The 16309-nt window shown below is 39.3% G+C and overlaps 1 protein-coding gene across 1 annotated transcript; it reads left to right on the forward strand.

Moving 5' to 3' along the window:
* The first annotated feature begins 754 nt into the window (after nucleotides 1-754).
* On the forward strand, nucleotides 755-15462 carry bgnb (biglycan b). Its single transcript, XM_058410883.1, has 8 exons — nucleotides 755-1025; nucleotides 8089-8381; nucleotides 11981-12093; nucleotides 12914-13127; nucleotides 13253-13363; nucleotides 13560-13653; nucleotides 14106-14244; nucleotides 14473-15462. Exons 2-8 carry the CDS (start codon nucleotides 8099-8101, stop codon nucleotides 14668-14670), a joined length of 1152 nt encoding a protein of 383 aa, XP_058266866.1. The 5' UTR covers nucleotides 755-1025; nucleotides 8089-8098; the 3' UTR covers nucleotides 14671-15462.
* The last annotated feature ends 847 nt before the right edge of the window (nucleotides 15463-16309 follow it).

Genomic DNA, 16309 nt, shown 5'->3' on the forward strand with positions numbered 1-16309 from the left:
TCCACTCTATGCTGCATGTACAGCATGTTCGTGTGGCCATGTGAGTACACATGCATTGCTTTTTAACAATAACACCACCAGAACAGGTTCTATTAATAAAAACACATTCTCACACATCCTACTGCATTCTTTTTAAAGATAAATCTTGTTACTGATTCAGGAGAAAGTCGGAGGGACAACAAGCACTGACGTGTGCGTGCAGCTGGTAGTGCATATGTCCAGACTTTTGACTTTGTACGGCATCGTGTCCGAGTCTGAATAGTTCTTGTGGTTTAAGACCACAACTATGACTAAGTGTGCAACACAGGTTCGAAACACACAATTCATTGTGGTTCTTCTGCCCTATTCATGCCACGTTTTAATGCTTTACCGCAGGCACCACAGAGACTCACTCTTTTCTGACAGTTGTCTTTTTGTGGGTGATCTGACTCTTCACACTTTGTGTAACTAAGACAAGAATTTGATTTAATTGTCAAATAAAAGTGTTAGTGCAGTGAGATGTACAGACGGTAGGGGGAGCACTGTTTTAGGACAAACGATTACTAAAAACTTTGAATTTACACTATGGCATTTTTTTAATTAAAAAAGAAGGAAGCTTCCGTTAATTATGTCTCTGTAATATGTCTCTTAATTATGTCTCTATAATAACTAACTCTCTCTCTGTATAATAACTAAATCTCTCTCTCTCTCTCTCTCTCTCTCTCTCTCTCTCTCTCTCTCTCAGTGCTTTCTGAGCATCCTGTGTGGGAGAGGTTGTTAGAAATGTTGGGCTGAACTTCCTCCAGCTCCTCCGATGTTTCTGAAGGACTTTCAGTCTCCACTCAGCTGCAGACTAGAAGATACCTGATAACCCGAAAAAACGGAGACTGCTCTTTAAAATTCGGTGCTAGCAAAATATTAAAATATTAAAGTCTACTGAGTTAAAATAATATTATTATTCTTAAATAATAGAATTTAGACTATCGGAAGTGAAAGGGACTGCTGACGCTGAAAGAGGATTTAGGGATATTGCTGTTTAACCAAAGGTAAGTTTAATGTTTTTGTTTTTAGAATATAAAACTATATTTATATTCGCTATGTAGTTAAACAGCTGATCTCAATAACTTGTGTGTAATATTGGTGTCAATGCCGCAGCCAGTAAAAAGGTTTAGTATATAATACACTAATGTCAGTATTAAAGTCCAGACATCGCCTTAACCTAGATACAGCTTCACACACACACACACACACACACACACACACACACGTGTTAGACTGTTCTGCATGCGCGGTTCTGTTATTGTGTATTATTTGTTGTAATGTGTGTTCTGGCCTTTAGATGGCGCTCTAGGGCATCAGTCAGAAACACGCTACTCAGGTGCATTTAAAGGAATCATTCACAGAAAGACAATAATTACAGAGATTTTCCACTCACCTTAAATACTGACAGGACATGTTTAAAGCTAATGTAGGTGTAAATAAATAATATATTCATTACCTAGTATCATGCCAAGTGGAACGTAGACAACATGTGAACCTCTTCTGTGTGAAGAAAGTAGTGTTTGCTGTGTGATGATTAGATCAGAGTGTAACTCAACAGGTCCATAATTCTAAATGCTCTCTCTGATGAAACCTTCACAACAGTTCCTCAAAGGTGGAACAGTTATAATAATAACAGTATAAGGTTGAGAACATAAATTGAAGAAATCATGTCTAGACCCCCTTGGGAAAATTTTGCCAGACCCTAAACCTTCAACAGACATGTGCACTTATTTCACATGTTCCATGGCCCCTGCCTACTTCTGTGTTTCTGGGCCCCTGCCTCAGCCCATGGTGTAAACAGAGCAGTTAGGAAAATTATGACACTGTGGAATGAAAGCATGTACAGGAAAAGCATGGATATTTACATTTCTGTCATTTGGTAGACACACTTATCCAGAGTGACCTACACTTTATCCCATTTTTATTCAACTGAGCGTTAAGGGTCTTGCTCAGGGGCCCAACAGTGGCAGCTTGGTGAACCTGGGATCTGAACTGACGACCTTTAGTCCAATGCCATAACCACTAAGCTACCACATCCCTCATATGTATTGCATTGTATATGTATTGTAGACTTTTAGAAACTTTAAGTTATATTTCTACCGAGATCTCATTAATTGCACAAAGGTCAATTTCCTTCATCTTGTGACTTTTGATGCCAACCACGCAGAGCTAAACAGAAATACAGATTTTGACGGGTTTCACAACAATGCTGGTTGATATTTATGAGCAAACAGAATCGTTATGCTTTGTAAATAATTTAGCAAAATGCACCGGTTCTCCTAATTATGGGCTATTTTGTGTTGTTTCGTGACACATAATCCCAATTAAGTCCATTTCATTTCCAGGTTGTTACACATGCGAAATATGGACAAGTTCCAGGAGGGTGAATACTTTATGCAAGCCAGTGTACGAATGCGCAGCTTGTTAGGCTCACAGTGGCACAACCCATGTTTGAGCTAATTACACTTGCCGTGGAAAAGGAGAGGAGATTTTACGTCTTAATAACTTCTGTCTTCTTTCCACATTCGATCTTCTCCTCAGTCTGCTTCTTGTCCTTTTTTTAAACGAGTCGTAGGGACGTAAGAAACAGAACAGTATCAGGGACAGCACTAAACTGTTTTCCAAGGATTAGTAGTGTGTGAATTGGTTTTTAACTCCAGCAGCCCTACATTTAGTACTGTTTTCTGCTGATTAGACAAACTTGTGCTGAGTTTCAAGCCAGACACCACATCCAAAAAGAGTGGTGTCACACACTTTGCCAGACAGGGGCTTTTTTAGGGACACAAGTCACCAAATTACAGCTGAGAGCATAGTTAATTCCAGCTAAGCGTTCATATTTAGGAACCACCCAATAGTTTGTAAAGGAGCAGAGCAGTGAATGGACTCCCCTGAGGGATGTTCAGTGCAGGAAATTGTATATAATAATAATAATAATAATAATAATAATAATAATAATAATAATAATAATAGTCAATAATATTTTATCTAATGAGAGTATAAAAGACATTAAGATATTAACTAATTGTCCGTTTTAACCATCAGTGTCACTCAGACAGGACACAGGAAATGGTTGGAGGTTGTTGCCCTGCTGGTAAATAAAGTTTATGCCAGTTCATTGCCTTTTATAGAGCCATATGTAATAATGACATGTTTTATTCCTTCTAAATTTGGCATGGCACTGACAGAAATTGTGTGATTATCCCAAATGAATGTTGCCTTTTTTATCTCTACTGGACATTCAATTTTACGACCCATATTTATCTAATAGTTTAACTATTTTTATGTCTAAATGAATATGTGTGTGATTGGTTCGGATGCCTTCCAGAAAAGTGTAGGAATACTAAATTATTGAAAATTGAAGCCCCGGTTTTAGGGTTATTTATTTTTGGGATGTTCAAAATATCTCCTTGCAAGGTGACGTTAACAAACACTCACTTTATCATCACTCCCACTCTCACCAAATTGATGACTTCGGATTCAAACAGAGTTTAAAAGTGGGACCTGAGTCTTGACCTCTCCCTAATTTTTTTTTTTACAAAACAGTGGCTTTTGATGATGATGATGATGATGATGATGGTGTGACAGTCCTTATTATTAGATTCAACTTCTGAAGGTGTCTCATTCAAACACGAACATAAACATCAGCGGGGAAATGATTTGTTAATGTTGTTTTACTGTCGTAATCAAACATGCTTAGCTACCTAGAGAAGGTTCATTTGCTGACCAAATGAGTGCTAATGTCTGGAGGGTTGTATTTCTAATGAATAATTTTACGTTCATGCTTGTAAGTCCTCAGACTAGGTGGAGACTACTACAGATTTATGAAAACTGTAAACTTTTATGGAGCAGTGACGCACATGCTGAAGGTTAAACCCTCAGAGTCATGATGTGTCTACATTCTGCAAGATGTCATTAAAAGCTGTGCATTTAAATTGAAGTTATAATATCATTTCCATACAATTTGCATGACGATTGTCTTTTAGATCAGCTCTCTATTTCCCATCACACTGCACTCTGTTCTCTTTCTGTTCTTGTTTTCATTTCTTTTTTCTTTCTCACACACCACTGCACCACCAAGACTAACATAGTGCCTGGATGGGGTGACAGAAATAGTTGCCTTCAGCCCCTGGAGAAGGGGAATGTGGTCAAGTAATTACCCAGAGAAACCATTCTTTGGTGTAACCCTTGTCCTTCTGCGGGTCAGCTCTAACTTTTAACTTTTTTTGTGTGCTTTTGCAAAAAGCAGACATTTTTTGTGAGGCTTCCCTTTTTTCTTTTTCTTTAATCCCTTCTTTTTTCTTTATATAAATAGGATTTCACAGTCGGATCCTTCTGTTACCGAGGACAGTTCAGCTTATTTCTAAGTAGCTGAATTCTACTGCAATAGCCTGCTGATCTGAACGTGATTAAAAGTTTTCCCACATCATAGACACACCACAGGGTCTCACTGTGTCTTGTAGCTTATTAAAATGTGCCTGAGAAAAGTTTTGTATATTTCCTTTTTATTAAAATATATACTTATTCACAATACGGTGTTATAATGGATTTAATGTATTCTGTAGACTGCAGGGCAAGCAGGATGCAGAGACGAATGGGTGATTTTTGTTTTTTTAGTCCCGGCATTCCTCCGGCCAAGCCGAACTGAGAGTATGGTGTAATTTAGCTGCTATTTTTACAAAGAGGAACATACCGTATTTTTAGAATAATTACATTTAATTCAAGTGCATGAGTGAAATGCCTGTACTTTTCAGTTATTAAACAATGTGATAAGTAGTGTAGTATTTTATAGTGTTGATTTGTGACCATTAATAAAAGCTGAGACTGTAATGCATACCCAATTAGGTAAAAAGACTGCAAAGCACATATGTGGGGAAGAATCCAGACTCTACTTTCTTCGGTGCGCTGTTTGTGGGACAGATCGAAGGTCCTGCCCTCGCATGGTCCAGCTGTATTTATTGTCGCAGCAGCAAAAAGAATGTTGTTTCATCACACAACAAGAGCGAGGTTAAGAATTCAGTAGTTTAATAGTGAACAATCCGTACTGGAGTGTGTGCTATGACTAGATTGTGCCTCTTCCTGCTGTATAACCTAGCCTGGGCAATTTCCCTCCAGAGCGTCAGAGGGAATTTTCTCCTCTGAATTTTGAATGCTTTTTCAACATTAAGGCTGCACACAGAGTTCAAGTTTCTATGTGTTTTTAATCTGTCACTAAGGAAATGAATATAAAAAAGCACATGAATTGAAACTCTGAGCCATGCTGTTTGGATAATCTTACACATAGTTCAGGCATTATGACCATCTGCCTAATATTGTGTTGGTCCTCCTTTTGCTGCCAAAACAGCCCTGACCCGTTGAGGCATGGACTCCACTAGATCCCTGAAGGTGTGCTGTGGGATCTGGCACCAAGATGTTAGCAGCAGATCCTTTAAGTCCTGTAAGTTTCCGACTTGCAAGACTAAAAGGACTTACAGGATACTTTTGATAGATACTGACCACTGCAGACCGGGAACACCCCACAAGAGCTGCAGTTTTGGAGAGGCTCTGATCCAGTGGTCTAGCCATCACAATTTGGCCCTTCGTCAAACTCAAAGCTCAAATCCTTACGCTTGTCCATTTTTCCTGCTTCTAACATCAACTTTGAGGACAAAATGTTGACTTGCTGCCTAATATATCCCACCCACTAACAGGGGCCATGATGAGGAGATACTCAGTCTTATTCACTTCACCTGTCAGTGGTTATAATGTTATGGCTGATCGATGTAAATGACCTTCTTGATTTTATCCAGTGCTACAGGTTAAGATGGTAGGTCTGGATATAGAGTTAATAATTTGGTAAGTTAGATTCATTGTCAGATTAAGTGTTCAGGGTTCATGGACAGTGAAGAAAAGTGGATCAGTTAAGCTTTGTTTAAAATAAAGATTATGAGAATATTATGATTGTAGTATCTGCAGTCATGTGCTGGTTTCTCCTTTTGCCACAGAGTGAAGCATTAGCTCATCTCAGTTCTTGTCACAGTGAGACACAATCACCTCAGCTGGAAGAGGTTTAGGCATGACATCATGAACTTGCTGTCCACCTCCCAGACATGTACATAAGGACTGAATGACTGAAATAACCCCACCTTCCCCTTTCCTGTCTAATGAAAAGCTTGTGTGTTTGTAAAAGGCCTGTTAGACTTTTCCACTGCCACCACAAACTGTATAATCAGTCCTGAGCCAGACACACACACATGCGCACAGGTTGTCTCGTTATTTTCTCCATTCTGCTACGATTTGGGGGATTTGTTTAAAAGCTTGACATCTATGACAACTATGAAATCAGATTTGGCAATGATTAACACATATACTTAAGTTACTCAGTGGATTCTCTGGGTCTGCACATGGCTCAGGCCTGGGACACCGTATCCTGTTGCCCACATAACAGTGGAACTGGTTTTATTATTTTTTAAATAATACAATACTGTACACTGATGGCATAACATTATGACCACCTGCCTAACATTGTGTTGGTCCCCCTTTTGCTGCCAAAACAGCCCTGACCTGCCCTGCACTGTGTATTCTGACCCCTTTCTATCAGAACCAGCATTAACTTCTTCAGCAGACCGGGAACACCCCACAAGAGCTGCAGTTTTGGAGATGCTCTGATCCAGTGGTCTAGCCATCACAACTTGGCCCTTCGTCAAACTCAAAGCTCAAATCCTTACACTTGTCCATTTTTCCTGCTTCTAACATCAACTTTGAGGACAAAATGTTGACTTGCTGCCTAATATATCCCACCCACTAACAGGGGCCATGATGAGGAGATCATCAGTCTTATTCACTTCACCGGTCAGTGGTCATAATGTTATGGCTGATCGGTGTATATTACATTTCTAATGGCTAAAGTGCTTGTCCAAGACATAGACCATATTCTTTCTTTCTTTCTTTCTTTCTTTCTTTCTTTCTTTCTTTCTTTCTTTCTTTCTTTCTTTCTTTCTTTCTTTCTTTCTTTCTTTCTTTCAGATTTTTTTATCCAGTTTTCACATAAGCACATGTTAATACTCAACATTGCATTAGATCTAGCAGCTGCAGAGCAAAAGGCACTAATTCATGCTTTCTCTAAGGAACACGCCGCTCTGTCAGCATGTCTCCATGTGCTGTTCATAAGGAAGCACAGCTAAACAGGCTTGACAGATAGGATAACTGCTCTCTTTTGTATGTCGCGTCTCTCTGACTGGACCTGTGGCCATTGGTGACATTGGTATAGTCAGGATTTGAGCTCACATTCATCACACAATAGGGTGAAAAACCTTTTTGCTGAGGCAGTTAGAAGCAACACAATATGGTCTATGTGAAAATGTAAGACATCAGATAGACAATACCTTGATGTCAGATGTCTTTATTTCTGAGTACTTAATATGTGATAATGTTTTTCAGAGGATTTAAGTTAGTACACTGTTTATATGTGGAAATGAGTTATTTATTGGATTGTAAGTGTTTAATTTATTTCCAATACAGGTGCAGGGTTTGTTAACCTGATAAATGTAAACATGGCAGAAACCAGTGAACCACTTGGCTTTTTATTCAAAGGTTTCTACTGAAAACAATGCTTAACAGACTTGCTGAGTTCGCTGACTTATGAAAGAAAGCAGTATTGCTGAAGAGAAGCTGGTCTGAATTTATGCAGTACAATTGGCCTATTATCGTTGCATTACGCACGGGTGCAGCGTTATTACTTTTTCCTAAGATTTGTGAAGTCTGTATCTAAAGATTTTTGGTGCTTGACAAGCTTTTTGGCCCAGCGTGCAAATGTCAAATCCTAGTTTTAGCAGGTAAACATGTGCATTACAGTTTCATTATGAATCACAGGGATAGTAGCCCAACATCCTTCAACTAACCTTCTGTTTTCCCCGACCCAGCTGCTGGGTTATGGAAGTTTGTGTACAAAAGTCTCTTTTGAGAGCAGACCTAGCAATAACTTTCAACAAACCACAAAATGTAAATATTAATGTGGACACTAGATTTGATCAGCTGTATAAAACATTTTCTCTACATTCATGTCTGCCTATTTCTAATTCTTTCTTTCAGGTCTGAGCGTATGTGTTTGTGCTCTGTCAGTATCTCAGTCATGTTCTCCTACTTCTCTCTCCTGCTGCTGCTGAGTGTGTTCAGCTTGGCCTCACTCTCACTGGCACTGCCCTTTGAGCAGAGAGGCTTCTGGGACTTTGCGATGGACGGCGATGGGGATGGTCTGACAGTTATGATGAGGGATGAGGAAGACGGCTCGGCTGTGCTACCCACAGATCTGCCACCTATTGAGATTCCTATGTGTCCATTTGGGTGCCAATGTCATCTAAAAGTGGTACAATGCTCTGACCTGGGTGAGTAATATGTGTGTATTTGTGTGTGTGTGTGTGTGTGTGCTTAAAGGAGAAATGAGAGAACAAGAGAGATGCATCCCTAGTTAAAATATGAATAAACAAGCAAACTAACCAATTAAGAAAGAAATCAATTAAATCAATTAATCAATTAAAAGATAAAAACCCAACCCCTCTGTCTCAGGCAGCAGTAAAATGCAGTATTCCCAGTGGATAGTCTGAAAGCAAGACATAGAGAAAAAAAACAGGCATTCTTTAGGGATTTACCCAAATAGCCCGGAGGAAATGTGGCCTTTGATGGCAAATGAGATTTCTCTGTGTAATTTCCTTGCAAGCGTCAAGAAGACATTTCATGTTGTTGTTGGGGCAGACACGGGATATTTTACCAAAAAAAAAGGGGGAAAGAGTGACGTCCTGCAGACAGAGACATATTGAAAGGCTGACTTTGAAGAGCTTTTGTTTGTCCATAAATTAAGAACAAAATGGACGATCTATCCTTTGAACCTTTAGATATTGGGACAGATATCACTGTTAACAGAAGCATGTGTCAAAGAGTGAAATATTACCAGATGGCTGTTTGTCGTCCTTTGTTTTACTTTCCACTTTTATGGAAATATCTTATTTTACTTCAAACTGTGTGTACATTTGTCATTATTGTATTGTCATAAACAAATGTCTCCATAAAAGACACTATAAATGACACAGGCAGTGGGAAGAGACAGACAGAGACAGAGAGAGAGTCAACAAAAACACACATTTTTTTTTCTTTCGTGTATATATATATATAGGCTTTAGATATATATAGTATATAGTGTGTGCGTGTGTGTGTGTGCGTGTGTGTGTGTGTGTTTTGAGCATGGGAGTCTATTTATTTGTATATTTGTGTGTCTGTTGCTTTATGATGAGAACATTGTTGGAGAAAACAATTCCATCTGCCATACTCAAGGGTTCTACTGTTTGTCCCTCTGGCACAGTTTTAAAGAATCTACAACACAGGGTTTTACTTTTCAGTTCAAGTAAAACCCTTTTAAAAAAAAACATTAACCATTTTAAAACAATAACCATCTGAAGAGCCATCAAGGTTTTTTTTTTTAACCTAGCTAAAACCCTTTTTAGCTTTTGAAGCTAACTGGACCATCTTTTGGATGGCAGCTCAAGGGTTCAGCAGGTAGAGGTGGCACCTCACAGCTCCAGGATCTCTGTTTTAATCCTGACCTCAGGTCTGTATAGAGTTTCTAAACATGTCCTCCCTGTGGCTGTGTGGGTTTCCTCTGGGTTCTCTGGTTTCTTCCTTCCTCCCAAAAACAAAAATAACATTAAAGTATGATATTCCAAAACTATAACATGTTACTCTGCACATTGAGCGTGTGAATATTTGTGTGCATGATCCTCTTTGATAGAGCATCATCTCATTCAGGGTGTATGGCACAATGTGAGTCTCTGGATCCACCACAACCCTGACCAGGATAAAGTGTTTAGTGAAGATGAATGAATGAATGAAATTCCCAGTTATGCATTTAATCCCACATACGTATATTTTATGACTTTATCATATAATGCTGTCTGTGCTTATTTCTGAAAGATTTAGAAACAGCCCTTTAGCCACTTGTGTGTCTAAATTATTTAAAATATAAGCCAGCTTTTGGATCGCAGATTTGTGGGACATTGCAGTTGGTTTGCTGCAGTTGGTGTGCAATTTAGTTTTGAGTTGTGGTTGGAAATCAGATAGATTGTGGGGATTTGTTGGATACCAGTAAAGAGTCAGACTGGGTTGGCTTATTGTATTTTCTGGAGTGGCAGGTGGAAATCAGATAAAAAAAAACAAAGATAAAGATACTCGTGAATGATGTACATATACTCATACATATCCAATTTTATTAGTTATGCCCACTTAATGGCACAGCAAATATATACACCGATCAGGCATAACATTATGCCTAATATTGTGTTGGTCCCCCTTTTGCTGCCCAAACAGCCCTGACCCTTTGAGGCATGGACTCCACTAGATCCCTGAAGGTGTGCTGTGGTATCTGGCACCAAGATGTTAGCAGCAGATCCTTTAAGTTCTGTAAGTTGCCAGGTGGAGCCTCCATACAGGACTTAAAGGATACTTTTGATAGATACTGACCACTGCAGACCAGGAACACCCCACAAGAGCTGCAGTTTTGGAGATGTTCTGATCCGGTGGTTAAACTCGCTCAAATCCTTACACTTGTCCATTTTTTCTGCTTCTAACATCAACTTTGAGGACAAAATGTTGACTTGCTGCCTAATATATCCCACCCACTAACAGGTGCCATGATGAGGAGATACTCAGTCTTATTCACTTCACCGCTCACTGCTTACTGCCTGATTGTGGGTCCCCACCTCGCAGCTTACAGGACTTAAAGGACTTACAGGATACTTTTGATAGATACTGACCACTGCAGACCGGGAACACCCCACAAGAGCTGCAGTTTTGGAGATGTTCTGATCCAGTGGTCTAGCCACCATAATTTGACCTTTTGGTCAAACTCGCTCAAATCATCATTCTAACATCGACTTTGAGGACAAAATGTTGACTTGCTGCCTAATATATCCCACCCAGTAACAGGGGCCATGATGAGGAGATCATCAGTCTTATTCACTTCACCTCTTACTGATCACAGTGTTACGCCTGATCAGTGTACGTGTATATAGAACATGCTCAAGAGCCCCTGAGTGACTGTGTGGCAGTTCTGGGATTTAAACCCACAACCTTCCAAATACTGAGCTACCGTTTCCAGTACATAATGATAGTACATAGTGATGCATAAAATGGCCTCTAATAGGGTGAGTAGTATTTAATTTCCATCTCATGACTCTAAACCATAAGCTGGAGTTATTTAACATTTACTGCACTGGAAATGAATGCAGTTAAATAGGGGAGGAGGTGGTATAATTCACTCCTCTCTACTGGGGGTCTTGAATATCCTGCTGCAGGTTTTATAGCAATAAACTACTGCAAGTTGGTCATGGCCAAAACCCACAAAGAATATCACTATAGATTGTGTTATAGTTACCTCTCATTCAGAGTGCAGCTCCATATAAATCCGGCATGTTTGACTGCTGTTAATGTTCATGTGGTCACTTTGCTGCCTGTAAATCAGACAGCTTAATGGTTCATGGAACATCTTAAAAACACTAAGCTTTGCTCACAGTAAATACTTCATTTCTCAGCATTGAATGTGACAGAAGATGTCAGAGTTGGGGTGTTCCATTTCATTTTTATTTATTGGTTTTCACTTGCTGACACAGTGCAAGCCCTGGCCTAAGAGCTTATGTGAATCTAAACCAGCTGGAGAGCATATGGTGTGCATGTGATAGTGCATCTTGGTGAGGATCAAATAAAAAGTCCCCACAATCAGACAGTCAGATATCAGACAGTTTTGACCCCGTGGGGACATTTGGTTGGTCCCTGAAACTGACACTTTATTTCAGTAGACTAGAATTGTGTGTGTGTGTGTCTACAAAGTGAAATTCTGCTGAAGTTTTGTGAATGTGTTTATGTTGTAAGTCATATGGACACACAATTGTACATCTATAGAAATGATATAAATAGAATGTGTATAATTTGTGTTCAGGTTTGGTGGCGGTCCCTAAAAACATCCCCACTGACACCAAGCTGCTAGACCTGCAGAACAACCACATTACAGAGCTGAAGGAGAATGACTTCAAAGGTCTCAGTAACCTCTATGTGAGTAAGGCTAACAAGATACACACTAGAAGAAAAGTCATTAAAGGGCATTTTTTAGAGAGAATTTAATGGAGGGTTAAAGAACTGATGAACTACAGCTATCTGAACAGATATATAGATAGAGGGAAAATATGTGGGAGGAAAGATGACAAAACAATCCAATGGGATGGTGAAACAGACCATGTTGTCCTACAACAGAATGCCCCTGCTGTTCTCGGAGCGTGGATTTCTGCCAAACTGAATATTTTAGTTCTGTCGCGCACTCACAGCCAAGCACTTTTTTCCTCTTCATTTATTTAGGGCTTCAACCAAACTCAATATTTAACATGGCAAATCCATGAAAAAAAAAAGAAAATACAGTTAAAATGGCTTTTATTTCATTTTATTTAATTAAGTTTGGGGTTTCCTTTAACGAACCAGAAGATCCTAAATTATGGTACTAGGGTACTACTTTTCAAACATTTGCAAGGTCCACATTACCTGTGAAGTATACCCCATGCACAAATTTATTTTATTACAATCCAGGCTCACTATAAACATAAATGTGTAATATTCAGCCATAGAGTTTTTTATTCCAGAACTTTCTCCCTACAGAATTTGTTAGATTAAAGTTATAAGCTATATTATACATTATTTATAATCTGAGCTATTTTTTTAATTATTGAGGTTTGGATTAAACCCATTAAAATTCAGCTGAACAATCAAACAGGCAAATAACTCTAAGAACTCAATAACAAATACAGCTCTGAGCCTCACTAATTATTTGCCCAGCTTTAGATTGTCATGTCTGATTTCCTTCTGTTTTTTTCTGTCCCATCAGGCTTTGTCACTTGTCAACAATCAGATCTCTAAAGTTCATCCGAGGGCCTTCACACCACTAAAGCACCTACAGAAGCTTTATTTTTCCAAAAACCTGCTGACAGCCGTGCCCAAAAACCTGCCCCCCTCGCTGGTGGAGTTGCGAATCCATGACAATCGCATTAGGAAGGTGTCTGCGGGCACCTTCTCCCGTCTTGGCAGCATGAACTGCATAGGTCTGGATCTCCCTGACTGTAACGTGGAACAGTGTCTCAGTAGTTCCCTTTTTAGATGTAGACTGTTGGTTTTGTGGTGGATGCTCTGACTAATTTTTGACCATCTTTCGAAACTTTCCTTGCAGAGATGGGTGGGAACCCCATTCAGAACAGTGGCTTTGAGCCCGGAGCTTTCAATGGTCTCAAACTCAGCTACCTGCGCATCTCAGAAGCCAAGCTCACTGGCGTGCCTAAAGGTGATTATCTGAGTCAGCTATTTATTCCATTTATATAATTAACCAAACGCACACATGCTTCGCTATTCTCGGGTTCATATTAGTCTTCCTGAAAGGGAGGAATACATGTTTACAGATGTTAAGTTAAGCTCTGATATAAATTCAGTTGCGCACAATATGAAACTGATTGTATTGTGAGTAATCTCTGTTGTCTCAGAGCTCCCTGACAGCCTCCATGAGCTCCATTTGGACCATAACCAGATCCAAGCAATTGAGCTGGAAGACCTGAGGCGCTACAAACAACTGTATAGGTTTGTCCAACTCTTAACTCCCAAGCGTCTGCAGCGCTGGGGCTTCCCTGTGGCAACAGTGCCACCTAATGCTCTGATCCATACACACGCACTGAGGAATGAGGCCATAGTTTAAGTGTTACAGTTTAGAGTATTTTAAATGATGAACAGTGAAATTCAAGGTTAATTTACATGGGAAAACACACAGAAACAGGTAATTTTTGTGTATGTGGCACTTATATTTTCTAAATAATTTAATAATAATAAAAAAACAAGATTTGACTAAAGAGATGTTGTCCTATTTTTGCTAAAATGGCCTCTGTGGGAGTTAATCTAGATCAACTCTTTTGTATAACCTGTCTGGTGGAGCTAAAATATCTATTCAGCTTTAGTGGATTTCCATGTTACGTTCCTTAATCTGCTGGCATCCTGTACTGTTTCTCACATGTACATTTTTCATATACCGTTGCCAGACTGGGCCTGGGTTTTAACAACATTCTCCATATTGAGAGCGGGAGTCTGTCCTACTTGCCAAACCTGAGAGAACTGCATTTAGAAAACAACCAGCTGACCCGTGTCCCCAAGGGCCTGGCTGACATGAAGTATCTGCAGGTAAGTGAAGATGGTAGATGAACTGAGGAAAGCATAAAGTAAATATGTTTCACAAGGTCATATCTGGAATAGGTCAGATCTGTCATGGTCAGAAACAGGGAGCTCAGTGTTGTACAGTAAGAAGCAGGTCAACAGAGATGCAGCAAGAAAAGCTAGACCTTTATACCATCACTAAAGAAACAAATCTGACTCTAATTCTAAACTAATGACTTAATCTAAACCCTCCAGGTGGTGTACCTCCATTCCAACAACATCACCCAGGTCAACGTGGATGACTTCTGCCCTCGAAGCTACCACATGAAGAAGAGTTTCTACAACGGCATTAGTCTTTATGGAAATCCTGTCCAGTACTGGGAAGTGCAGCCTGCAACTTTCCGCTGTATTACTGACCGCCTGGCTATCCATTTTGGAAACTACAAAAAATAGGTGCACGCAGAGGCAGAGAGAAGAAAGAAGGAGTGATGGATATTGAACAATATAAAAATAAAACTGAAGAGAGGAAAGGACATCAGAATCCTAGGGAAGGAGATAAAATGAACAGTGGGGTTAGATTAGAGTGGCCTTGATGTAGAAGGAGCTTAAAAGCATTTTTTTTTTAAATAAGGGGCTTGTCATGGTTCAAATGTACAGCCTGAGAGCACAGCCTGGCTACATGCTAGGATATATTCACTCAAACATTCACCGAGCTGGCATACAAAAAGTTTAGTTCAGTTTTTATAATAACCGTTATTGTTCACCAATATGCTGTAGTAGTAATTCCTATGTGTCATTATTATTATTATTATTATTTTTATTATTATTAATATTATTATTGTTATTATTATTATTATTTGAACAGAGAAATTAAGTATAGATTTTAATGATACGGTGCTCTTTATGTGTAGATTTGCCTATATGAGTGTCTTTACTGAGTCACTGTCTTGCTTCTTGTACTTCCGGCATCTCTTGCTGAGGGGGTGTAGTAAACGTATACTGTATATGTTAGAAAACTACTTGTCCTATGCTTTACAATGCAGTTTGTCACAATCCCCAGGCCTCATATGTCCATTCAGTGTCTTTACTGAGCCTGGAGCTGATCTATGCTAATGTACTGTTTTGCACATTGCCTCATCGTGTTCCAGATAGAGGTTCAGGATGGGTTGAGCCTGTCCATGCTTGTACTCTGCTCATCTGCTGCATTTTGAGAATAAAATAAAATTCTTTATGACTTGATAATGGTCTAAAATCTGCAAATACAGTATGCAAATCTTGTATATACTGCACACACACACACACACAATATCAGTTTGTATATAAGATTCTACACACCCCTGTTAAAATGATGGCAGGTTTTTGTGATGTAAAAATTAAACCAAGATAAATCAAGTCAGATTTGTTTCCACCCATGTGAAATTACAAGGTATAAAAATTAAGAGAAAATTAAAAGTTTAAAAAACTTACAATAACCTGGTAACATAAGTGTGCACACCCCTAAACTGATACTTCGTTAAAACACTGTTTGATTTTATTACACCACTCAGTCTTTTTGAGTAAGAGATTATCAGTGTGGCAATATTTTCCCGTTTCTTTTCGTTAAGCACTTTTTGATTGGATTTGGATGCATGCTTTAGGTTAGTGTTATTCTGAAAGGGGAAATTCCTTTTCATCTTCAGCTTATTAGTGTGGACATTTGAAGGTTTTGCACTGAAATCAACGGGTATTTGTAGCTATTCATGATTCCCTCCACCCCCAGTTCTGTCTGAAGTACAGCAGCCCTGAATCCTGATGCTGCCATCACCATGCTGCACTCCGGGTATGGGGTTCTGTAATGCTGCACTCCGGGTATGGGGTTCTGTAATGCTGCACTCCGGGTATGGGGTTCTGTAATGCTGCACTCCGGGTATGGGGTTCTGTAATGCTGCACTCCGGGTATGGGGTTCTATGGGGTATGGGGTTCACCAAACATATCTTTTTGAATTAACATTACCAGTAATGAAAATAACATTACTTGACATTGCATTATTTTAAACACATAATCATGGAATCAGCAAGACATTAATTGACAAAATGATAAATATGTATAAAT

Source organism: Hemibagrus wyckioides, linkage group LG15, assembly GCF_019097595.1.
Source record: "Hemibagrus wyckioides isolate EC202008001 linkage group LG15, SWU_Hwy_1.0, whole genome shotgun sequence".
NCBI lineage: Eukaryota > Metazoa > Chordata > Actinopteri > Siluriformes > Bagridae > Hemibagrus > Hemibagrus wyckioides.